The sequence below is a fragment of the Mobula birostris genome, chromosome 9 (assembly GCF_030028105.1).
Source record: "Mobula birostris isolate sMobBir1 chromosome 9, sMobBir1.hap1, whole genome shotgun sequence".
Lineage (NCBI taxonomy): Eukaryota > Metazoa > Chordata > Chondrichthyes > Myliobatiformes > Myliobatidae > Mobula > Mobula birostris.
Window position 1 is genome coordinate 17,174,905 of NC_092378.1, and position 26,712 is coordinate 17,201,616.

General features: G+C 41.4%; 1 protein-coding gene across 6 annotated transcripts in view; it reads right to left on the reverse strand.

The window, feature by feature from the left end:
• The window catches only part of cped1 (cadherin-like and PC-esterase domain containing 1), a 279,536-nt gene that overhangs the window by 192,283 nt on the left and 60,541 nt on the right, over nucleotides 1-26,712 (reverse strand). For all 6 annotated transcript variants that reach the window (XM_072267562.1, XM_072267559.1, XM_072267558.1 and 3 more), the window contains exons 3-6: nucleotides 25,451-25,554; nucleotides 20,630-20,714; nucleotides 5,838-5,994; nucleotides 3,173-3,350 (exon numbers count right to left, since the gene is read on the reverse strand). In XM_072267562.1, coding sequence (XP_072123663.1) covers nucleotides 3,173-3,350; nucleotides 5,838-5,994; nucleotides 20,630-20,714; nucleotides 25,451-25,554 — 524 coding nt within the window. The remainder of the gene's footprint in view (nucleotides 1-3,172; nucleotides 3,351-5,837; nucleotides 5,995-20,629; nucleotides 20,715-25,450; nucleotides 25,555-26,712) is intronic.

The window sequence follows — 26,712 nt, forward strand, 5'->3', positions numbered from 1 at the left end:
TCCTATGTGTTATGGTCTTATGATTGCATCAATGTGTTGGGCCCAGGATAAAGCCTCTGAGATGGGTTGATGCCCAAGAATTTGAGGCTGCTCAACCTTTCCACCACTGATCACTTAATGAAGGCAGGTATACTTTCTCCCAAGTTCTTCTTCCTGAAGTTCATTATCAATTCCTTGGTCTTGCTTGGGTTTGCGGTTACTGCAAGTTCCTTTTTTATTGAAAGCCAACAACAATATATCAGCAGAAGCTGTTCAGTCTTCCCACCACATTGTTCTGCCCTGCCGAGACACCTCTCCATACAATCCATAAGTAGTTTCAAAAATTGTCTTTTTAAAGCACCATCTTCGATGACTTTCATTTATTTGCAATTTTTGATGGTTGAGAAAAGTTAAGACACTCTCAATGAGCAGGAAATTTGCAGGTAGGGGCTCACTTGATGAAGTTTCCATGAACACATCCCACCAGCCTGTCACCTCTCCAGCTGACTGCAGTCTCTGACTCGGCCATTTCAAGTCCTGGTAACAGGAATGGTAATGACGGAGCCTTCAGTTCCTCTCCGCTGTGTATTTTTTTATTCTTGTGCCCATTCTCATGGCATCTGTCCCCTGACCTTACTTATTTTAAATCTTGAATTCTGTTTCAGCCCACCATCTCCTTTCGTTGGAATCTAGGCTCCATTGCCAGCCTAATTTTCTCCAGTAACATGCTTCCTTCTCTCACATTGCTTCCTCTTACCCTCTCTGAAACCTCATCCTCTTTCCTAAAAATCGCCTTTGCTTTTCGCCCCTTCTTTTATACATTTCCCATCATTAATTCTGTGAGCAGTTTAATTTGGCTCTGCAGTGACAAATGCTGTTTGTCATATTTTGCTCTGTGGAAAGATCCATCTGTTACAAACAGAAAGGGCAAACACAGCCGAATTGGAAAGGGGAGGTTTATCATAGCTAAACAATGGATGAAATACGTACATAGAACGTGAAGCAGGAAAGTCAGAGTTCTTGTGGGAAACTATATAGTGCATGGGGCCAAAAAGATGATTTTGAGTGACCTCGTGTGAAGAAAGCTTGTGGAGACTTGGCTCATGTCAGACCCAAGTGCAAAGATGCAGAAGGTCTAGCTTCACAATTGCTGAGACTATGAAGAGGCCCCTTGGAGGTATTGATGGGGTAAAGCATGCTGAAGAGAATAGGACTGGAATTGGCAAAAGGAAGTTGGTGGGTAGTCAAACAGCAATGGAGCAAATATGACAAGGTGGCACTAGGTCAAGGTGCAACTTGATGTGATTGGGCTGGGTCCAGGGTAGGACTGGCAAGATGTGAAAGTAGACAACCCTAGATGAAAAGAAAGCAGTAGCAAGCAAAAAACGAGGGTGAACAGAGAGACTAGAAATCAAAGGAAAATCTATCTGAATGACAGTAGACCAGATAAGCACAGGCCCTCTTTACCAAGCATCAGGGTAGGCCTCAAATGTCCAGTCAAGGCCTGGAGTGGGCTATGCTGTTTGCATGCCTCAAATACACAGATTCACACAAGTGACTTCAAAGTGTGGTTTGCACGTCATTTAGTGCAACTGCAGTGCCCGAAATCGTTCTGTATGCTTGTCACACATATGGAGGGTTGAGCTCGGATGAGGCCGCTTCAAAACATCAATAAAACACTGAAGCAGCTAACATTAACAAGCGTTGCATTCAGAAACACGGAGCTGTCATTGGAGCTCACCTGGACTACTGCCATGCAGAATGACCTTCCTTCAAGTTCTATCCCTCTGCTCTCCCCTGCTCCTGCTGGAAAATGCTACCATCATAACTAGGGGGCCTCACCTCCACATCTGGCTGACCTGAATCATGTCAGTCACACATTATACCATCACTGCCCAGTCTCGGATCTGCTCCCCTGCCATGTATTCTCCCTTGAGGGAGAGTTCTAGCCCAGACTATTTTGAAGACAGATTGTTCTGCCACTAGCATGAGTAATTATAACAACAACCACAGAATTTACTATACGTGGGAGAACATTTTAATCATTTATTCAATTACACTGGAACTAATTAAATTAATCACAAGAGCCAGAATTTAAGGCTGTGGCATGTAAATTGGAAAGCAAACACTCTTTCTGACCTACTAATGGACTATTCACAATCTGTCCCTCCCAGTAAGTCTATTTGCTCAGTCTTCTATTGAACAGTGAGGTGTGATTTAGAAGTGTGTTTGACATGATAATACAAACAAATTCGCAGTTGCTGCAATGCACGTTGGCACAAACACAACCTAAGGGCTCTTGGCTTGTTTTCAGCACACACTGTACAACTTTACATTGGACTATAGCCTAGTATAACCTGCAGTTCAAACTAATTGAAAGATTAGTGAATTTGATAAAGGACAACACAATGATAAAATATTAGATGATGAATATCTATAAAAATTGCTTGTTATCTTTAAGTTTTCTTCCTAAATTGAATGCAATAAAATTTAATTAAAAAAATAATGTTGCCTGGGTTTCATCTCCTAAGTTACAGAGAAAGGTTGAACAAGTTAGGTCTTTATTCTTTGGAGCATAGAAGGTTGAGGGGGGACTTAACAGAGGTATTTAAAATTATGAGGGGGATAGATAGAGTTGACGTGGATAGGCTTCTTCCATTGAGAGTGGGGGAGATTCAAACAAGAGGACATGAGTTGAGAGTTAAAGGGCAAAAGTTTTGGGGTAACATGAGGGGGAACTTCTTTACTCAGAGAGTGGTAGCTGTGTGGAACGAGCTTCCAGCAGAAGTGGTTGAGGCAGGTTCGATGGTGTCATTTAAAGTTAAATTGTACAGATATATGGACAGGAAAGGAATGGAGGGTTATGGGTTGAGTGCGAGTCGGTGGGACTAGGTGAGAGTAAGAGTTCAGCACAGACTAGAAGGGCCGAGATGGCCTGTTTCCATGCTGTAATTGTTATATGGTTACATTTTGAGATAAGAAACCAGAATAGTTTTACATTTAGGTGAACTTTGCTCCTTAAAAGCCTACTTGTAATGAAGAACCAAAAATTAAGCAATGATTCAAAAGCATTGAAGAATTTGCAATTTAAAATGCTAAATATTAGAGGGTGGTATTTTCTTAATTTAGTGTGGTTGAAACATTCCTAATGTTAGCACAATTCCATGTGTAGTCAAAGTATAAACAGTTATACCTTGGTAACAAAGAACTTCTTATTGGGTTCACCTTGGACAAGTCCAGTTGAATGAATGAATGCTCGTAGTGGAGACAGTGAGGTCACCAAAACATAGACTTTGAGAATTGCTGAAAGGCCTTCTATTGGAACACCTTGCTGCTTTCTCCAGAGAGCATTTTCTGAAAAAGCATAATTTCTAGAAGAGATCAAAAAATATTGAAATTGATTTTGCAATAAAAGGTTTAAAATGTCAATAGTGGAAATGCATACTAACATGTAGAGTTATTAAAAATAAAGATTCCACAAGAGGAGACACAGAAAAAAGAACTACGTTGCCCAAAAAAATATTTTGTACTGAATATTGTTTTGATGACTTTTATAGTGGAGGATTTGCAACATTACACGATAGAACATTTTGCAATGTAATAGCAGCTTCCTCTATTGTGCCAAGATGGATCTGATATTGAATCTTACTGCACAAGGATGAATACTTAGACTTTTTACACCAATTAGTTAATGCTCCACATTTTAAAAGAATCTAAAGAGGTACTAAATCACTTTGTATAACTTTGTAGCACTGAGGTAAAGGGAAAGTGGCTCGATTGCTGATGAACTGGATAGATGCTGGGGCTAATATCATAAGAAACAGAAGAAATGGGAGTAAGAGTAGGCCACCTGGCCTGTCAAGCCTGCTCTGCTCTTACAATAGAATCAGGGTTCATCTGGTCAAGGACTTATCTCCATCTGCCTTTTCATCATAACCCTCAATTCCCCAGCTATGCCAACATATATGTAACTGTGCCTTAAACATACAGTGGATTCTGATTAGTTGGTCCATCAGTTAATGGGGCAGCTGCTTATTTGGGACAGGTTTTGAGGAACAAAAACTACTCAAGAAAATAGCTGGGATTCCCTTCATTTATTTGGGACACTATGCCACTTAATTGCGACAGGAGACTGTTGCTGAAGTTTCTAACAAGCAGCAGTCACATGCACTTGTGTGGCCATTAGACACTACACTGGGCTTAGAGCAAACAGTTTTTAAAATAGTGCCAGTTGTGTGTGTTTGTGTTCAAAAAGCAATAATTGTTTCACTGAGAGTTGGCGAGAAATAAGTGGTAAGACAACTCAATTGTATTACTCACTGCAGTTTCAAGCTTTCAGGCTTGGAGATGTCAGAAATGGCCAGAAGTGAAAGCGAAGCAATTTCACTACTTTAACAAGTTGGGAACTACAAAGAATTTGAAGGTATCAGCAATCATCTTGAATGTTACAATGAAAATGAAGATTTGGAGGATGCAATCATCAAAAGCATTGTATAAAGACAGTGCATTATCTGCACTCGGTGTCTGTGCTGATTTTGGTCATTTGCAGTCAACCTAAAGAGCACAGCAGTGTACACTGGATGAACTCCTCCATTGAAAACTGTTAGGAATTACTACACAGTTTTATACTGCTGTCATGCTACTGGTAGTGCTCTAATTTGTTCTGTATTTCATTCAAATACATAATTTGCTACTCAATTAAACTGTAGTTGCCTTTTTTTATACCTCTTTAACCATTGCAATTAAACTTCAGCTGTACGGTAGTGTTCTGCTAACTGCGACCCTACCGTACCATCCCTTGTACACAATTTATGCATAAAGTCACATGTGATTTTCCAATAAATAGTTTTAGAGACACTGGCAGCTAACATTATACCTGTATTTAAGGGAGGAAGAACATATTGAATTTGTTCTATTCAAGTCAGGTTAATATTGATATCAGGAAAAGTAGTAGAATTTCTTTGAAAGAAGAAACTCAAAAAGAAACAGCTAGAGTTATAGAACCATTACAGCTGAAAGTGGCCATTTAATTCCATTTAGATGTCCCTTCCATCATCACTACAACAAATACTGGGAGCAGAGTCCTGTGCAATTTTATTTGTTACACCTAACAAGTTCCTAACCAAAATTCTCACACAGAATCGATAGGAAACTGCAGCTGTGTGGTGGGCTGGAACAGTGTTTTGAGTGGCAGAACGTGATTAGGAGGTAACAAACTTGTGGATTTATATAGCGTTTTTCTTCTAGGAAGCCTTCCAATCCCCATATTGTTGCGATTGAGTATTCACAGCTCTGCTTCCCCTGCAGTTCTCTGGAGTTATTATATGCTGGTGTAAAGCAAAGGATTTTACGGAAGGGGTGATCATTTAAAACAAATGCACAGGAATTTTTTACAGAGAGTGGTGAATCTCTGAAATTTAGAGGGCTGTGGAGGCTAGACCGCTGGATATACTCAAAGAGGGAGAAAGTTCATGTTTTGGAAGATGGGAGAATTCAGGACTCTGGGAACAGAACAGCTGATGCTCAAGTAAGATCAGCCATGATTATGTTGCGTTATGGTGCTGACTTGAGGGGCCTGCTTGTCTAGTCCTGCTCCTATTCTCTTGAATTCTTGGAAGACCAATTCCCTTTCCACTCCTCGAATCAATACATCAGTTCTGAGGGAACTCATTTGGTTCAAATGTTAAAGTTGGCTCTGCCTCCACAGGTGTTTCTTAGCTTTCACTGTGAAGTTATTGTTGGCAGATAAGTAAAGCCAGGTGCTCCCTGCTTTCACGAATGTACCACGGACAGGTTGAGAGAAACTCAAATGAGAGCATAGTAGACACTTTAAAAATGAAGTTATTTGTGTTTCTTACTGTTTCATGTCAATGTCATTACTTGGTCCTTGAAGCTTCAGAGAAGACTTATATCCTTGGTGAGGATTCATATCTTCAGCCCTTATCTTGTTGCTAGTAGTTTCCAAGCCCACATAATGGTCAAAGCACAAAGGTGAAACAGCCAAAGGTTGAGGAACTATAAAGCAATGAATAAAAGAACAGAGTTCCTTTGGAACCATTTCATCTGTCATATCCACAGTTCTGTACTTATCGTTATCTGACAACAATATTGTTTAAATTATGACCAGTCACTTAATCCCTATTGTAGCAAAGCTATCCTGCTTTTTAATAAGTTAAGCAACAGGGTGGAGCTTCAAGATAAAAAATCCTTCATTGATAGTTAATAGCACCAAAGGCACATCTATACTGTATATCAGAGATCATACCCCCTAGTGCACATACTTCTCAAAAAGACATACACATGCACACAGAACACTCCTATCCTCACCACCAATGAGTGTACTTTGCATTCAGCAACGTATTGCACTTATCTGAGGAACACTTTAAACAAAAGCACCATTAATACAAGAGCAAAGAATAAATTTTGAGAACCAAAAAAAAATGAATTGATTTGGATTATACCAATTTAAGAAAGAAAAGGCAAATTATACATGGTAGGCGCCATGTATCTATTCTCTATCCGCATTATATTGTGTTGCACTTCTATTCTGTTTATTATGGTAAGTTGTCTCATGAGTGGGGGGGTGCCTGGTAAGAGCAGAGGGAATAAGTTACGTCTTCTTACTTATCTTGTTGCAGTTTGTAGCTTGGGACCAGCTGGAGGTCGCATCTTTTCCTGACCGCTGAGATAACGCCGAATATCACTGAGATATTGTTGAATAATGCTTAGCTTACACAGGTATGCTTCAGTCTCTTTGCTTCAAGACTGCGTGTTTGCTGATTGCTAAAAAGGATCAAATAAGGCATTCGATTTTTGGAACCATCACGCAAGCATAACAGCTCCATCCGTAGCTGTCGCAGGCTAGTGGCAATTGTCTTGGTTTGGTTTTGACGCTATGGAATCTTTGAAGGGATGAGGTTGCTGACTGGAAACAGTCATTTGCTTTATCTAATACACTACCCTAAAACAAGAAAAGATTCAACTGATTGAATTTTTTTTTTTGAGGTGGTGAACAGGGTGAACAATGAAGGTAGAGCTGTGGATGTTGTCTATGTGGATTTTAGTGAGGCGTTTGACAAGGTCCTTCATGGGAGGCACGTCCAAAAGATTAAGATGCACGGGATCTGTGGAGAATTAGCCATCACCATTCTGAATTGGCTTACCCATAGATACCAGGGGTAGTATTTGATCAGGCTTGTTTGGTCGGAGGTCCATGAATAGTGAAATTCTATAAGATCTATACTGAAATGTCTGATGTTTGTGATGTACATAAATGACCTCGATGAAAACGTAGGTGGGTGGATTAGAAAGTTTGCAGATTTACAAGGATGTTACCTGGATTGGAGAGCATGCCTTATGAGAATAGGTTGAGGGAACTTGACCTTTTCTCCTTGGAGTGATGGAGGATGAGAAGTGACCTGAAAGAGGTGTACAAGATGAGAAGCACTGGTTGTGTGGGTAACCAGAGGCATTTTTCCCAGGGCTGAAATGGCAAACAGAAGGGGACATAGTTTTAAGGTGCTTGGAAGTAGGTACAAGGGGGATGTCAGAGGTAAAGTTTTTTTAAAAAAACAGAGTGGTGGGTGTGTGAATGTCACTGACAGCAACAAAGGTGGAGGCAGGGACAATAGGGCAACAGGCTCTTAGATAGGTACATGGAGCTTAGAAAAATAAAGGGCTATGCAGTAGGGTAAGTCTAGGCAGTTTCTAGAGTAGGTTACATGGTCAGCACAACAATGTGAGCCGGAGGGCCTGTAATGTGCTATAGATTTCTATGATTCTCTGAAACAAAGATTAATGGTGATGTGGATCTCATAGAAGATTGGCAAAGGATACAAGTAGATATAGATCAATTGCTGATATGGGCAGAGAAATGGCAGATAGAGTTTAACCGGGCCAGGTGTGAAGTGTTGCACTTTGGGATATCATACACAAGACCCTTAACCATGTTGGTGTGCAGGGGTATCCAAGTCCCGAGCTCCCTGAAAACGGCTATGTGGGTTGATAGGGTGATAAAGAGGGCTTGTGGTGTGCTTGTGTTTATTAGTCTAGAAATTGAGTTCAAGTGTTGGGAAGTTATGCGTTAGCTTTATGAAACAATAGTTAGGCTGCACCTTGAGTACTGCATTCAGTTCTGGTCACCCATGTCGAGGATTCAGAGAGGAAACTGAAGAGCTTTACCAGGATACTGCCTGGATTAGAGGGTGCGTACTAGAAGAACAAAACTGAGTTCTTTTCTCTGGGAGAGGCTGAGGGGAGATCTGGTAACACCTTATAAAAGCACGAGAGGCATAGATAGAGTAGATAACTCTTTCCCAGGTTTGAAATGTCTAACTATCAGAGAGCATTATTTTGATTTAGAGCGGAAAGTTCAAAAGAAATGTACAGAGCAAGTTCTTCTGAAATCACAAAGGGTAGTGGGTGCACGAAGGGTAGTGCCCACTGGGGTGGTGACAGGGAGCATTCAAGAAGCTCTTAGAATATGAAGGGAAAGGAAGGATATGGATCATGTGTAGGCAGAAGGGGTTAGTTTAGCTGGGCAATTGATGGGCTGAAGGGTCTTTTCCTTTTGCTGCACTTTTCTATGCTTCATGTTCCAGACTGCACCATAACAAGTCCTCCACATAAAACCTCCAGTTTACAAAATATTCTAACTTACATGAATCATGGCGAGGACACAGTTAGTGGAGTCAATGAAACTACGCACCATAATAAGTATCAAGACTTATTCAGCTGAATCAGAACGTTAGCAAGCTTTCCTATTACAAAATGTTTCTTTATTTTGCGGATAGTATTTTGTATTCTCTTTTTTTTGCAGACATTAAAACATGATTATTTCCAACTACAGGTCAGAAACCAATCATGGTAAAAGGCTTAAATTAACGTACAAAACATTTGCTGTTAATGCTGAACTAGTGTTAATGACAAATACATTTTCTAGAGAACTAGGGCAGATTTAAAATGCATTATAAAAGCTACCTCATGGCATTATGTGTGGCTAATGGACTTGGTGGGGAGTCTTCCCCCACAGGAGGGAAAAAAAGCTGTAAGATTATAGAGATGTCAGAAACATCCTGTTACAACACAAAAAGCACATTTGTTCACTCATCATTTCCAACAAGTCATAGGATTATATATTTAAATTAGTTATGGTGGATTTTAGTCCTAAATGCCAAAATACTGCCACATGATACATGAATCCTAGATAATGAATCAGCCTCCATGCTGCTAAGATTTTTATATCAAAGACATCAAATGAGAATTTTATACCTATTTCAATCCCTGTGATTTAAATACGCACAATTACCAAATAATCTATGCAATAAGTTGGCCATAAAGTTTTAAACTTCAGTCATATGTACAGTAGGTACGGGTGAACCTATATCTCATGTAAATCAAAGTTCAAAGGACATTATCAAAGTATGTATACAATCTTGACATTCGTCTCTTTATAGGCAGCCACAAAACAAGAAATCGTCCCAAAAAAAGCATTAAAAAAGATCAATAAATGCCTAATGTGCCGAGAGAGAAAACAAACACAAATTGTGCCAACAGTAAAAGCAAACGACTGCATTCAGAACGAGAGTGCGTGCACGAATACAGAGTCTGGAGCAGGCTTACGGCCTCAATGCAGTGAAGAGCTGAGCAAACATTGCGGAGCTGTATGCATAACTGACCCGACCCTCGCCTCTGGCTCGATGCATCTAGCCCAGCGCTTGAATCGTCCAAACATCGGGCTATTCCTCACTCTAACATCTGGGCCCTGTCACTTTGACGTGCTCTGAGCCTGGACCCCTCTGGCACATTTCAGCCCATACCTGACCTTTCCAAATTGGCCCTGCGCTTAGATCAGCCACACCTTACCCTTGGTTTAGGTGGACGGGGTCCGAAGCTCCTCTGCTTCACTCCGTCTCGAACAGGTTTCCACCCTACTCCACTTGTCCTGAGCATGCCTCGACTCCATCTTGAACAGGTTTTGACCCTACTCCACTTGTCCTGAGCACGCCTCGACTCCGTCTGGAACAGGTTTCCACCCTACCCCACTTGTCCTGAGCATGCCTCGACTCCGTCTCGAACAGGTTTCCACCCTACTCCACTTGTCCTGAGCATGCCTCGACTCCGTCTCGAACAGGTTTCCACCCTACTCCACTTGTCCTGAGCATGCCTCGACTCTGTCTCAAACAGGTTTTCACCCTACCCCACTTGTCCTGAGCATGCCTCGACTCCGTCTCGAACAGGTTTCCACCCTACTCCACTTGTCCTGAGTATGCCTCGACTCCGTCTGGAACAGGTTTCGACCCTACTCCACTTGTCCTGAGCACGCCTCAACCTCACTCTGACTTTGCATTGCACCCAAATGCCTAAACCCTCGAGTCAGCCTCACCTTCTCTTGCCTCTTCATTGTTTGCGGTTTTCATTTACCATAATGTAAATCAGGCGAAAGAAGAACTATGAACAGTATAGGTAATTATAATCTTCAGATTGTGTGGCATTTACATCTTTCCCTTTGGTTTAATTGGTATTGTGGTACTCGACTTTTAAAAGCTTTTTTTTTTACTCTGTTTACTGAGTTATTAAAGGGAATCAATCATCAACTCTAAAGCCAATACAGTATAAACAAAATACATTTTTTACAACTGATATCAACCAATATCAAGTGCCAGACTGCCATAAGACCCCATCTGGGGAATTGATGCCCTTAAGAAAGAAATGTACCATCTTCACCTGGTCTGGCCCATTCTTGAATCCACCCAAAGTAGCTGACTCTTTATAGTTCTTGGAGGCTGCATAGCAAGCCGCAATTCAAAGGACATTTAATGCCAGCGTTGACACTAATGGTCTCATTCTGCAACATTTAGGAATTTAATCTGGTTTTACTTTTGCCATTTTGCAGCACTTAGATTCTCCCTATTTTCATTATGTGCTGAGTCACATGACATGGGTGATCATAGTCCTGACCATGAATGTTCTTGGCAAACTTTTCTACAGAAGTGGTTTACCATCTCCTTCATCTAGGCAGTGTCATTACAGACCATTATCAATCCCCTTCAGAGATTGCCTGCCTGGCGTCAGTGGTCACATAACCAAGACTTGTGATATGCACCAGCAGCTCATATGACCATCCACCATCAGCTCCCATGGCTTCACATAACCCTCATCGGGCTGAGGGGCTAAGTAGGTGCTACACCTTGTCCAAGGGTGACCTGAAGGCTAGCAGAGGGAAGGAGCACCTTACACCTCCTTTGGTAGAGATGTACCTTCACCCTCCCTCCCAATTTTCATGATTATGGCTTAAAAGTAGCTTGTAAAGAGGTGCCCGTGTAGAGTTTGAGACAAAAAAAATTAGGATTCACCCAAAGCAAATGTAATCTTGAGTCAAATCTTGAGAGCTTGAGTCAAATGTATAACCTAGCAGATTTCTGATAGTCAGACATATAAAAATTTCAATATTCTCTTTGGTTAGCAGACAGGAAGCAAAGAGTGGGAATAAACGGGACCTTTTCAGAATGGCAGGCGGTGACTAGTGGGGTACCGCAAGGCTCAGTGCTGGGACCCCAGTTGTTTACAATATATATTAATGACTCGGATGAGGGAATTAAATGCAGCATCTCCAAGTTTGCGGATGACACGAAGCTGGGTGGCAGTGTTAGCTGTGAGGAGGATGCTAAGAGGATGCAGGGCGACTTGGATAGGTTGGGTGAGTGGGCAAATTCATGGCAGATGCAATTTAATGTGGATAAATGTGAAGTTATCCACTTTGGTGGCAAAAATAGGAAAACAGATTATTATCTGAATGGTGGCCGATTAGGAAAAGGGGAGGTGCAGCGAGACATGGGTGTCATTATACACCAGTCATTGAAAGTGGGCATGCAGGTACAGCAGGCGGTGAAAAAGGCAAATGGTATGCTGGCATTTATAGCGAGAGGATTCGAGTACAGGAGCAGGGAAGTACTACTGCAGTTGTACAAGGCCTTGGTGAGACCACACCTGGAGTATTGTGTGCAGTTTTGGTCCCCTAATCTGAGGAAAGACATCCTTGCCATAGAGGGAGTACAAAGAAGATTCACCAGATTGATTCCTGGGATGGCAGGACTTTCATATGAAGAAAGACTGGATAAACTGGGCTTGTACTCGTTGGAATTTAGAAGATTGAGGGGGGATCTGATTGAAACGTATAAGATCCTAAAGGGATTGGACAGGCTAGATGCAGGAAGATTGTTCCCGATGTTGGGGAAGTCCAGAACGAGGGGCCACAGTTTGAGGATAGAGGGGAAGCCTTTTAGGACCGAGATTAGGAAAAACTTCTTCACACAGAGAGTGGTGAATCTGTGGAATTCTCTGCCACAGGAAACAGTTGAGACCAGTTCATTGGCTATATTTAAGAGGGAGTTAGATATGGCCCTTGTGGCTACGGGGGTCAGGGGGTATGGAGGGAAGGCTGGGGCGGGGTTCTGAGTTGGATGATCAGCCATGATCATAATAAATGGCGGTGCAGGCTCGAAGGGCTGAATGGCCTACTCCTGCACCTATTTTCTATGTATGTATATCTATGTATGTCTAAATAAAATGAATTAAAAATAACTGAAACAATGAAACAGACAATGATATTATGTTTTCAAATTCAGTTTTTAAGAGATCAGAAGTTATTTACAGATGTGATTTGTATTAATTAATCCACTCAGTATTTTTGCCATATGTTATTTAAACTGTCTTTAATTTCTTGCTCTGGTTTAAAATATACAAAGGAAATCACAGCTTGGAAAAGATTATCTGCATAAAGCCAGACACCAGACAGTTTTGACACAAGCGCATCTATGATGTTGGAGTGGAGTTAAATAATGACTTCATAATTTCCTTTGTCCACCAGACATGTGTAGGTGAGAAATATTAAAATAGCTTAAAGGCTCATTCCAAAAAGGATAAAATAATTAAACTAGATCAAGGGGGTGATCCAGATGACATTCATCTAATGATTATTAAAGACCTGGGAGTGTGTGCTATGCAATTAAAGTCACCCAGTGCGTTTTTTTTAACATTAGACCGCATGTTCATTATTCCTTTCTTCTTCACTTCAGAGTCAGTCAACAGGGTTTAGAATTTGAATGGAAATGAAAATTAACATGGATAATGCCTGTGTCATCAATGAATTTATATATGGCATCGGATGTGTGTAAATTAGCTATTATATATAGTCTATTATTCTATCTGGTATGGGAGCAGCTGAGCAGCAGACCAGGAATCCCTACAGAGGACTGTGAGAACAACTGGGAGGCTCACAAGGGTCTCCCTATCATCCATCGGGGACATTTATCAGGAGCGCTGCGTACACAGGGCCTTTGGTATTAGCCAGGATCCCACCCATCCATCCAGCATTCTCGTTGACTTTCCGCCATGAGGCAGGAGGCTCTGATGCATAAAAACAAGAATGGTCAAGATGGGAGAGTTTCTTCCCTTGGGCTATTCGGTTTCAGAACTTCCTGCAGCATCTGTCACCGGTTAATCTGTCCTGTACCTTACAAAATTTAATTTTTGCACTTGACTTTGTTTATTTATGTGTAATTCATCTGTAGATTTTAATCCTTACTTTCCTAAATTATTGTGTGTTATGCTTTACACCCTGGTTCAGAGGAACATAGTCTCGTTTGACGGTATACAGGTGTATATTTAAATGACAATAAATTTGACTTGTTAGGACGCCCATAGCTTAAGCTGAGCTCAACGGCCTCAAAGGTCTGCAGGGAGTATTCATGCTGTACACAGGAGAAACTAAAGATACTGTACAAGGAAAGAATTAAATAAAAGTAGCCTTTTCTCACAAGATGATTCAAATTGGGAAGTGGTATGACTAATTAGCGAAAGGATGAGGGAAGCGGACTATAGCTTTACATTACCCCCATAGATAATCTGGTCATTAACAAGAAACTGCACCAAGGTGAAAAAGAGTTAGAACAGGAAAACAAAAAGCAAAATGTGAAACTAGAAAAATTATTTCCATTGCCATTGGGGAAGGCAGAAACTTCCATCATGCCATGAATAATAGATGCAGGAAAGAGAAAGGCAAGAACAGAGAAAGGGTGCATCAACATGATTTAAGATGGACTGATTGGGCCATGGAATGGACCATCCTTGCAGCTTCTATATTTTCCCATGAAAAATATGCCATGTAGAAATTTGCCGATGATACCACTGTTGTTGGACAAACCCCAGGTGGAGATGAGTCAGCGCACTGAATTAGGACAACTGGTTAAGAAGTACTGCCACAACCACCTCTCACTCAACATCAGAAAAACTAAAGAGCTGCTTATTGTCTTCAGAAAGGGAAGGAGTGCGGATATGCGCCAGTCTGCATTGGGGGGAGGGGGAATGAGTAGTGGAGAGAGTCAGCAGCGTTAAATTCCTGGATGTTAGCATATCAGGTGACCTGTCCTGTGTCCAGTGCATGGACATAATCACAAACAAGGGCTGACAGCATCTTCACTTTCTTAGGAGGTTAAGGAAATTCAGCATATCACTGAACATGAACATTAACATGATTTAGAGTAAATATCGTGCAATGGAATGGACCATTCTTGCAAACTAGTAAACTTCTGAAGATACACTGTTTAAGTATCCTGTCTGGTTGTATCATGGTCTGGTATGGCAATTTGAATGCACAGGAACTGAAGAAGCTACAGCCAGCAGTGGACGTGGCCCAATACATCACAGGCACACCTCTCCCCACCATTATAGTATCTACAGGAGGTACACTCTCAAGGCGGCAACATTCATCAAAGATCCCCACCATCTGGGTCATGCCATTTGCTCCTTGCTACCATCAGGCAGGAGGTACAGAAAGCTCAGGTCCCACACCAGAAAGATCAAGAACAGCCATTTCCCCTAAACCACTCTGATCTTGAACCAACCAGCAAAACCTTAATTATATAACACCATGATCAATTTGCACTAAAATGACATTTGCTTTTGTTCTAATTGTGATCTTTCATGTAAAAAGTGGGTACAAGTTATGCTTCTATTTTGAACTGAATTGCATGGCTTTATTGTCATTATACGTAGGTACAATGAGACTCTGTTTGGCTTCCTCTCAGGCAATTTTCCTTGTGAAAGCTGCTATGAGCCTGTGATGTTGCTGCAAGTTAGTTTTTCATTGCTCATGGGCATACTTGTACTTGACAATAAACTGGCATTGACTTTGAAAAGCCTTTAGTAAAACAGCAGGAAGACGAAGACACTCCAGTTAGGCCTCATCCCTTTATTTTGAGATGAGGAGGAGCAAAAAAAATTTGCATTTGTGTTTTGAATACAAAGGTTCAACCAACAGCGACAAGCGTCAGGTTTTGATTTTTTCCCTCTTCCATTTTCACAATGATTCTACACAATTTGGAATGGGAAGTGTAAGAAAGTTCAGGCTGAAATCATAGAAATCACATCTTAAGGGTATGAGTTTAAAAATTAGCTTCATCTGTCACAAGTACATTTAAACATCAAAACAAGTGAAGCATTTCCCTTACTAGCTATTTTAATCAATTTGCCTTTCTTCAGTGATCATAAACACAAATAAATTAAATAGCAACAAAATGGCATTAAAAATTTTCTTTCTCAAATGCCCGATTGTGTACATCACCTGAATAATATTAGCCCAACTATAATTCCAAATTTATTTCCAGTCAATAAGTGTTACATTTCATGCCTCTACACTCCAATTTTCCAAAATAGATTGCCAAGTCAAAAGCTAATAACTTGCAGCAATAAAACCAATTTGACTTGCACCATCTGTTGGGCAAGTACATAGAGGTGGAAAAATATTCTACTTTTTAGTAATGTGATACTTGATTATTGATATTCAGGTGCAAGGTGGAGATACGTCTCTACCAAAGGAGATGTAAAGCTCTGCTTTCCCCCACAAGCCTGCAGGTCACCACTGGACAAGGTGTAGCCTGGTTAGTGCCACCCTTCCCACCCCAATCAGGGTTACTTGAAGTCATGGGAGCAGGTGGTGGATACTTGCATGAGTATCTGGTGCAGATCAGAATTCCTGGTTATGTGATAACTGATGCCAGCCACAATCTCTGAAGAGTATTGATAATGGCTGGGGTCACAAGTCTTGCAAAGAAGGTGGCAATAGCTAACCTCTTCTGCAGAAAAAAATTGCCAAGAACAATTAAGGTCAAGACCAGGATCACCCATATCATACAACATGGCACTTGATGATGATGACGATGATATTTGATTGTTAAATCAGTAGAACTTCAAGGACAACATAATGAAGGCCAATGGAAACACAAGGGAACATACACACTGGACTCCATTGCAAAAGAAGAGCTGCTGAAGGTACACTGTCAGCCAAACATGAAGCATGGATGGAAATGGACAGTTGATGAAATCTGCATCATCATGGAAAGCAAATGCAATATTAGCATTCATCTCAAGAGGACTAGATCATATGACAAAGGATGTAATGCTGAGCCTTTAAGAGGGATTGGTCAGAGCACACTTGGAGCATTGTGAGCACTTCTGGGCACCTTATCCAAGAGACGAGTTGGCATTGGAAAGGCTCAGGAGGAGGTTTATGAGAATGATCCCAGGAATGAAGGGGTTAACATATGAGGAACGTTTGATGACTCTGGGCCTGTACTCGCTGCAGTTTAGACGTAGGGGGATCTCATTGAAAGGCCTAGATGGAGTGGATGAGGAAAGGATGGTTCCTATAGTGCAGAGTCTAGGGCCGGAGGGCACAGCTACAGAATACAGGGACACCTCTTTAGAACAGAGATGAGAAGGAATTTCTTTAGCCAGAGGGAGGTGAATCTCTAGAATTCATAGCCACAGATGGCTATGGAGGCCAAGTCACTGGGCATATTTTAGGTGGAGGTTAATAAGTTCTTGGTTAGTAAGGGTGTCAAAGGTTACAGGGAGAAGGCAGTTTGGGGTTGAGAAAAATAATAAATCAGCTGTGATGGAATGACAGGACAGACCTAATGGGTATACTATTCTGCCCCATTGTCTTATGGTCTGAAGTTGTTAAGGTCTTATGGTCTTAAGGTTTGTATAGAGTCTAACGTACACACTGCGAGCATTGTCAGCAGAATGCACTGAATCAGCTCAACAATTTCTTCCTTACATAACGCAATGCAGCACACTCCACCACCAACGACTCACCAGATGTGACGTCCCCAGTTTTTCCCTTGCGCCCACGTTTGAATCTCCTCAAACCCAGCCTCAGAAGGAGTATACAGCACAAATAGCCGGGACAAACTGAGGACTTCTCAAACAAGGAGGTTCAACGTTTCACTCCTGGACAAACAGCCCTAATGAGGGACTACAGAGATGATCAAAGATGGGTATCTAGAAAGATTAAGGACAGAAATGGACGACTCTCCTACACAGTGTCAATTGTATCTTGATGTCACCTGGAGACTGCACATCAATCAGTACAGGAGAGCGGAGTCAATTGTTGGAGAAAAAAAATGCCCAGAGCTGTCAGAACCACTACCTGCAATCCCAGAGTCAACTCCGACAACCACCAGAGGAGGGCCCAGAACCGGAGTTTGTTTCACAACTACAAGTCTCACTTGCCGGCAGAGTAACCCCTCTTGGAAGGAAAGACATTAACCCGCAAGAGTAAGAAATTCCTCTACAGCGATTAAATCTTTAGGCCTGAGTGGGAGAGTTTAAAACTTAATATGCTGTGGATGTCTGTATAGTAGTTGTATTATAGAGTGTGGTGTGTGGGTGTGTCTCCGTGTGTCTGTATAATATGACAAGAGAGCAGGAATTACATATTTGAGTTGAGATGCATTCTATATTGAATTAGAGTTTATAGCCAAGCAGGGAGGGAATGTATTTAATATTTTAGTGATATTGTAAATATATTGTTTAATTAGACATTCTTTATTTACATAATTCATTCAGGGTTATGTGTAAAAGTAGGTGAATGGCATACACCATTATGTCACTAAATCACGTCACTAAGCACTTCACTAACAGAAAGGAAAGAAAAGCTAAATAGACAAATATCTCAGCTCCTGTGTTTTTTTTTCTTTTAATTAGTCTGGAGTTTAAAAAACATAACACTTCTATTGTACATTTAATTTTAAATCACAAATTAGAGAAGCCGAATTTGAAATAAATCATGTCCCTGGCAACAAATTACAAGGCAGATATATGAACAATTGCTTTTCATTTAATTGGTATTTCTAAAACGACTTCACAATTCTTCAAAAAGGTTGATGAAACAACCCCAGAAATATTTAAAGTGATTCTCTGACAGAAGTCACAAATGTTATCCCTAAAATGATTAAATGCATTCAGATTTAATGACAGTGTGGTCCCCAGTGTCAGCCTTCCAGTATTCACATGCATAATTACTCATTGAGACATACAATGCAATACAAATATCAATCCAGCTGCAGTTCTGGATCAGACCTCACATGAGTTTTTGGGCAATACGCCTCAGATAGGTATTGTTTCCGTTAAATCTTCAGCTGAGCATGCAATAAAAACTCCACTCAGTACGATGCATATTGCACAGATTTATTGCATCTGTTCCACTGGAATGCTACAACTTTGATGTTGGAATTGCCTAGCAACTGCTCACTGCGTTCATAAACATAAAAGATTTCTGCAGATGCTGGAAATCTTGAGCCAGCACACACTAAAATATTGGGGGAGCTCAGCAGGTCAGGCACCTTCTATGGAGGGGAATAAACAGTAAATATTTTGGGTCAAAACCCTTCAACAAGGCCAGAAAGAAAGGGGGAAGAAGCCAGCAAAAGAGGTGGTGGGAGGGGATGAGCACAAGCTGGCAGGTGATGGTGAAGCCAGGTGAGAGGGACGCAGGTGTATGAGGGAGGGGCGATGGAAACAAGAAGCTGGGAGGTGATAGGTGGAAAAGGTGAAGGGCTGAAGGAAGACTGAATCTGATAGGAGAGGAGAGTGAACCATGGGAGAAAGAGGAAGAGTGACATGGAAGGAGGTGATAGGCAGGTGAGGAAGAAACAAGAGGAGCCAGAATGGGAGATAGAAAAAGGGGGAGGGGCGGAGGAAAAGAGATTACTGGAAGTTAGTTAAGTTAATGTTCATGCCATGAGGCTGGAGTCTACCCAGACAGAATCTGATGTGTTGCTCCTCCAACCTGAGAGTGGCCTCATCGTAGCAGTAGAGGTGGCCATGGACCGACATGCTGGAATGGGAATGGAAGTAGAATGGGCGGCCACCTGGAAAACACTTCTTTTGTGGTGGATAGAGCAAAGGTGGTGGATTGGTCTACAGTGGTCTCGCCACTGAATTCAATTAATTTATAAACAAGGTTGAAATCTGGCACCTTGCTTGGATTATTGAAGTTTCTACAGAATTGCATTGCTATCCTTGCTGGTGTGTGCAGCTCTCAACAATTATGACACCGATGTGGGGTGACAAGGATTAACACTTGAAACAAGTTTTCCACAGAATTGGCCCAGATCCCGTTTGACCCAGGCCAATACCTGATCCTGATCTCCGTGCCATTCCTGCAGTTAATTGTACTGAGGTGACCTGCATCCATGGCCATCCTGGTCACTGCTGTCAAAGGTCTTTAATGCTCACAAGCACTTAGACTGCTCAAGTAGATTAAAATCATTACAAATTAGTGAATACCAGCTCTGGTTAAAGACTGCTAGAAGTGAACACAATTGGTTAATAATCCCCCCCACCCCTCTATGTCCAACATTTGCTCTGGTTCTGGATTTCTATGAAAAAACATTAACATTAGAAATAAAGTTGAATTAGGAATAAACAAAGCATTCTCCTGCACCAATAGACAAAGAAAATTCTGGAAATATTGCACAGATCAGGCAGCATTGACAGAAAAAGGAACAGGGGGATTATGGCCCTTCACCACAACGAGGAAAAGTTGCAGAGGAGGAGGAGGGTGGTGAGAACCAAAGTAATTTTGAAGTGGGAGAGCAAGAGAGACTGGATGACTCACATGGCCATCGTGCAATCTAATGATGGTGGAGGCTTGATCACTAAAACTGATCCAATCTAGAAAAGACACAAAACAAAACATAATCTCCATCTGTCAGCTGGGACCATTATCACTTGTTCTATCTCTCCAACAATCACAGACGTTCTTTTTATTCTATATACCTGCCCCTCTTCTCTGCAATCAGCCTGAAAAGTTATTTTTGTTTCTACACCTGCTGAAAATTTCTCACGCTTCCTAGTTTTTTTTAAATATTTCCGATTTTTAGCATCTGTGGATTTTTTTCCTTGCATTTTTTTCTAATTTAATGAGGGTTGGAGGTACTATTCAAATGAACGGAGTTACTCTATATACATCAGCCACCTTAACAACACCCTGAGGTTCTGAATGCAAAATCAGCGCACAATGTTTGGACTCGAAGCTGAGAGCAGGAGGACGGAAGTAGCAACATCAGATATCCAGTTTGCACCTGACTTCCAGAATGTAATGAGCAGGTGTATCTGAGAATTTACCTTAGAGTATTTTTAGAAATTTGTAGCACATCACACCCAGTTAACTATGTCGTGAATTATTTAAAATGTGCAACTCCGATCAAAGAGAGCTCCATTAACATATTAATTAGTTGGTTAATTATATCAATCAGCACTGTGTAGCGAGACAAAGAAATAATGCATATGAAAAGGACATTACCTGGTAGGCTTTGGGCATTCTTCATAATTTCACAAAAGCCATCTTTTCTGCAAAGGGTATTCTCTAATCCTGGTATCTTGTTTACCTGAAAGTAAATCATTGATCAACGATGCTACTTCTAACTCTGTGAAATAAATGACAAATATCAAAAGGTGATTTGGATGACTTTTCTGACAACATCCCCAGTATTTAAGACCAAAAAGAAATTAATTGTCTTGACCTCTGTGCTGTCAAATTCTACTGCCCAATGTTACCCTGAAAGACTTCTTTTACTACGGTGAAGAGATGAGATCAATTGTTACACGTCCTCAGCCATGGTTGAGTGAAAAATAAACTAATCTGTTTGAAGTCAATTATGGGCAAGAATGCATCAAGTGCCAAGAAAATATGGAGGGAAGACATTAAAGTCAATGAAGTATTTCTTTAATATATTGTAGGAAATCCAAAATAAGATGAATCTGATATGAAAGTTAGATCAAAATAGACTAGAAAAATATTAAATATTTTTATTTAGTTAGTGTTTTACTGAAATTAAATTCCTCCAGCATTTTCCATGTGTTACTCTGGGTTTCCTGCATCTGCGGAATCTCTTGCGTTTATTATTTATTGGAACTCAAATGCTCAAACATTCAATATAATGAGTAACTCAACAGTCAAGATGCAGGTGGAACTCAGCAGGTCAGGTGGGGAAGTGGCATGCAGAAGGGAATCATGTAAGAAGCCGGGGTGGGGGGGGACAGGAAGAGTCTGATAGGGGAGCACTGTAGTCATGTCTCTCCACCGCCTCCTCTAATGCCACTTTCAAGCTAGAAACAGATTACAGGAGTAACACCTCATATTCCGTCTTGGTAGTCTCCAACCTGATGACATTAACATCGATTTCTCTAACTTCTGGTAACCAGTCCCCTCTGTTTATCTCTCTGGCCCATTTTCCCCTTTCTCTTCCCCACTCTCAGTCTTATGACCAGCCCCTGACTCACACCTTCCTCGATTTGGTCTCCCTTCTCTGTCCCTTTATCCCATGGTCGACTCTCCGATCAAATCCCCCCTTGTTCAGCCCTTTGCCTCTTCCAGCTACGCCCTCACAAATAACTTAAAAGGCCATCAAAAATTAAATCAAGATGAAAACTGGCAGAACTTTTAAAGTGAAGTGGGTCTGTCAAACCCCTTGCTGCCTTCAAACTTCCAATGGTAATCTATTCTTTGGCACTTCAAACACGCAGATTTGATCCAATGACATCTTTGCGATCCGATCCACAACTCTGTTCAGGGACCTGAAAGGAGGAGCTGTGATGGTTCCCTGAGATTTTTTTATTTCTCTGCACATTGGGTGTTTGACGGTCTTCTTTTGTTTTAATAGGTTCCTTTGTTTTGTAGAGCTCTGTAAGATGACAACTCTCCAGGTGGTATAAAGTATACATATTTTGATCATAAATGTACTTTGACAGTATGACTTGAACTGCCTGGGAGGTGAATTATATGCAAAAACAAAACCCAGACATACAAACAACTGAATATATAGGGCCTATAAAAAGTATTCACCCACCCTCCCACCGGAAGTTTTCATGTTTTATTGTTTTACAACATTGAATCACAGTGCAGTTAATTTGGCTTTTTTGACGCTGATCGACAGAAAAAGACCCTTTCATGTCAAAGTGAAAACAAATCTCTACAAACTGATCAAAATTAAAGACAAATATAAACACAAAGTAATTGATTGCATAAGTATTCACCCCTCCCCCCTTCAATATGACACATCAAATCATCACAGATGCAGCCAATTGGTTTTAGAAGTCACATAATTAGTTAAACTGAGATCTGTTTTTGGAGACCTGTGTGCAGTCAAGGTGTTTCAATTGATTGCAGTAAAAATACACCTGTATCTGGAAGGTCCAACTGCTGGTGAGTCAGTATCCCGGCAAAAACTACACCATGAAGACAGCACACTACAAGCAACTCCATGAAAAGGTTATTGAAAATCACAAGTCAGGAGGTGGATACAAGAAAATTTCCAAGTCACTGAATATCCCTTGGAGTACAGTTAAGTCAATCGTCAAGAAGCGGAAAGAACATGGCACAGCTGTAAATCTGCCTACGGCAGCTTGTCTTGTCCTCAAAAAACTGACCATGCAAGAAGGGGTTAGTGAAAAAGGCCACCAAGAGACCTATGAGAACTCTGGAAGAGTTACAAGCTTCAGTGGCAGAGATGGGAGGGACTGCACATACAACAACTGTTGCCCGGGTGCTTCACCAGTCACAGCTTTGTGAGAGAGTAGCAAAGAGAAAGCCACTGTTGAAAAAAAACTCACATGAAATCTCAGCTAGAGTTTGCCAGAAGGCATGCGGGAGATCTGAAGTCAGCTGGAAGAAGGTTCTATGGTCTGTTGAAACCAAAATCGAGCTTTTTGGCTATCAGATCAAACGCTATGTTTGGCATAAGCCAAACACCGCACATCATCAAAAACACACCATCCCTACTGTGAAGCATGGTGGCGGCTGTATCATGCTGTGGGGATGCTTCACTGCAGCAGGCCCTGGAAAGCTTGTGAAGGTAGAGGCCAAAATGAACGCAGTAAAATCCTGGAGGAAAACCTGATGCAGTTTGCAAAAGAACTGTGACTTGGGAAAAGATATGTTTTCCAGCTGTTACGTACCCCGTAACTGGATTGCCAAACCAGCAGAAATGGGCCACTTAGTTGGAGTCTGGATTACTGGAACTAAGAAAGTTTTATTAAAGAAATAAGTAACACAGTACTCTAATAGTAAGGATATAAATGCAACAGTAAATGGTAAAACACACATGTACACAGAACTAGGATAATAGGAATCAATCAAGCTCTATCGCAGTCTAGGGGTAAAATGATCAGTCTCAAGTGTCGCAGAGTTCAGTTCAGCTTAGTACAGTTCGCAGTAATCGCTGTTGTGCCATTGGAGAGAGAGAGAGAGAGCGAATATGCAAATTTTCTGATTCAAAACAGACCTTTGATGTTTCTCGCAGTTAGCTTTTGGGCGAGCCCTTTTACTGTCTTCTGAGGTCACCGACTGTGACCCCTCCGTTCCGGATACGATCATCCTTCCGCGGTGAACCCGGCGTCCTGGCAAGGGCGGACACACACACCAGGTTCCCGCCGATCGTACCTTTTCACCCTGTGCGTCTATGGTCGGTCCCGCGACCAGACCTCCAAAACTCCCACCAACTTGTGGGGGCACACCGCACTTCCAGCGTCTCGTTATCTCGTGATGTCTGTCTTGCCTTAGCGAACCTGCTCCTTTTATCCCCCTGCTGGGGTATCGCCTGTCCATCAAACTTCAAACAGTTCAGGTTCAAAGCAACTGGTCTGACAATACTCGGAACTGGGTCTCTTTTCGTTAATCTCTCTCGTCTCTCATTAACATTTCCGAATGCTGCTCCATTGTCTCACTTATCTCTCTCATTGGCATCAATCTTCTGATAATTTGGTCTTTCGTCACAAGCAAGACAATGACCCCAAGCATAAAGCTACACAGGAGTGGCTTAAGAACAACAAGGTTACTGTCCTGGAGTGGCCAAGTCAGAGTCAGACAACAATCCAATTGAGAATTTGTGGCTGGACTTGAAAAGGGCTGTTCACTCATGATCCCCATGCAACCTGACAGTGCTTGAGCAGTTTTATAAAGTAAAATGGGGAAAAATAGCAGTGCCCAGATGTGCAAAGCTGATAGAGACCTAGCCACACAGACTCAAGGCTGTAATTGCTGCCAAAGGTGCATCTACTAAATACTGACTTGAAGCAGGTGAATACTTATGCAATCAATTACTTTGTGTTTATATTTGTAATTAATTTAGATCACTTTGTAGAAACTTGTTTTCACTTTGACACGAAAGTCTTTTTCTGTGATGGGTGTCAAAAAAGCCAAATTAAATCCCCTGTGATTCAACGTTGTAAAACAATAAAACATGAAAACTTCTGGGGGGGGGGGGTGAATACTTTTTATAGGCACTAAATTCAAACCCCTAACGGGGCAGTAAAAGAACACCCATCTAGAAAGGCTTGAGCTTCCCTCTTCCCACACTGCATAGACAATCCTTCTCACCTTGAACTAGGCTACTGATTTCTCCTGTTTCTATCTACCATTCAGATAGTTGACTGGACACCCAAACTGGCCACTGTACCACCCATGTCCCTTTTAAAATAATAGCCTATGGTAGAAAGTAATTAAAACAAAAAGCAATAATATTTTAATTCTTGAAAGACCCCTACATATGCCAGAAATGTCCTGTACAGTTCCTCTGCACTGCACAATACACTACACTACAGCATGAAAACAAAAAATAATTCCATTAAACTAATTGTTTTGTACATAATTACCAACACACAAACATTGACAAGATTAAAAAATAATATTTGCTTCATTTGCAATCTAGTATTGTTACAATACAAACCATCAATGATGTCAAATTATCATCTTAGGTTTAGATCTTGGCAGACCTTTGGCTACGTAATCACATTATAGGAATATAATTTAAGGCTGGGGTTCCCAACCCGGGGTGCACGGACTCCTTGGTTAATGGTAAGGGTCCATGGCATAAAGAAATTTGGGAACTCCTGATTTAAGATGACAGAATTTCTGTCAAAATGCCTTCATTATGTACAAGCAAAGTCTCAACCTGCAGTGATGTTAAAATGTTTTATGAATTATGTCATTACACAGCAGCTCGGGTTCTGAAGGGTTACTTTAGCCTATTACCAGCTTTTGAAGTTTGATGTGCCTGGCAAAAGCAAAACTCAGAACATTATTGTAAACAAAGGCAAGACCTGTCATAACTCCGGAGAAAATTACCTTCTGATGGAGTCGGAGTTGATCAAACATTTCCTTTTGAAGGCACCTGCCATCATCAAGTTCATCTGATGTGAAACAAAGCAACAAGTCCCAGTGTTCAGCTCCTAAAAAGAAAGCAATCATTATCAAGTCTGTTGTCAACAATCTCCTGACACCAGTTCCAAGCATCTCATGAACTGTGCTACTCTTAAAGGAGCTCTAAATCTGTATATGTTGCTATTATTAGTAAACCAGACTGGTACAGTGCTCTGTACAAATGGAGCAACAGCCATATTTTTCCTCAACCAATCAAAATCCTGACCGTACCATGAACCATTTTAGATGGTAAAGAAATGAGTGGCACAATGGGGCAGTCAATAAGGCAAATGCCTCACAATTCCAGTAAAGCATGTTCGATCCTGTCTCCTGGTGCCGTCTCTGGAGTTTGCACATTCTCATGTCCTGAGATCATTCAAATCAGATCAAATTTAATTATCATTCAAGCCATACATGGATAGGTCTGAACGAGACAGCACTCCTCTGGGTCCAAGGTACAAAGATGTAAGTGCATTCAAAATAGTGAGAAAGGGGGAAAAAAAATAACATAGTTAGGTAAGAAAACACATTTTTTGTCCAAGATCCTGAGCGACAGGACCTGAAAGTTGACAGTTCTCGGTAGTCCAGCCTATAATTCCACTGATCCAACACTGGAGGGCAGCACCAGTGGGAGAGGCTACCTGCAACTGAGCCCAGAAGCCATGTGACAATGCAAGCCTTCCGCTTGAACCCTCGTCCTTGCTACAACTGAGGCAACACTGCTGCCTTGCTGCCCGTCTCCCTCCACCAAGCATTCCGATCGGTTGGTTAATTAGCCATTGTAAATTCCCCAGAGTGTGAGCAGCCGAAGTGGATAAAGAGTTAGGAAGAACATGGGGAGAATAAAATGGGTGAGGGTGGGATTAGTATAAATAATGGTAGTTAGTAAGGACTTGAATTGATGTTCTCTGACCCTATGACTTGGTGAGCCAGGGGGCCTGTCTACGTGCTGTAGCTTTGTGACTCTATGTCAGTTGGAATACAATTCAGTGACATATAATGCTTTCTCATGACAGAGAAGGGTATTCTGACCAAACTGGTTTATAGAGCAATCTTATCCCCCTGGAACCTGTGCTCCCACCAGTATCTATACTTGGATAATTTTACAGTGGCCCTAGTAAGCTTCAAACCAGTACATCTTTGGGATGCATGAGGAAACTGGAGCACCCAGGAGACACCCGTGCACC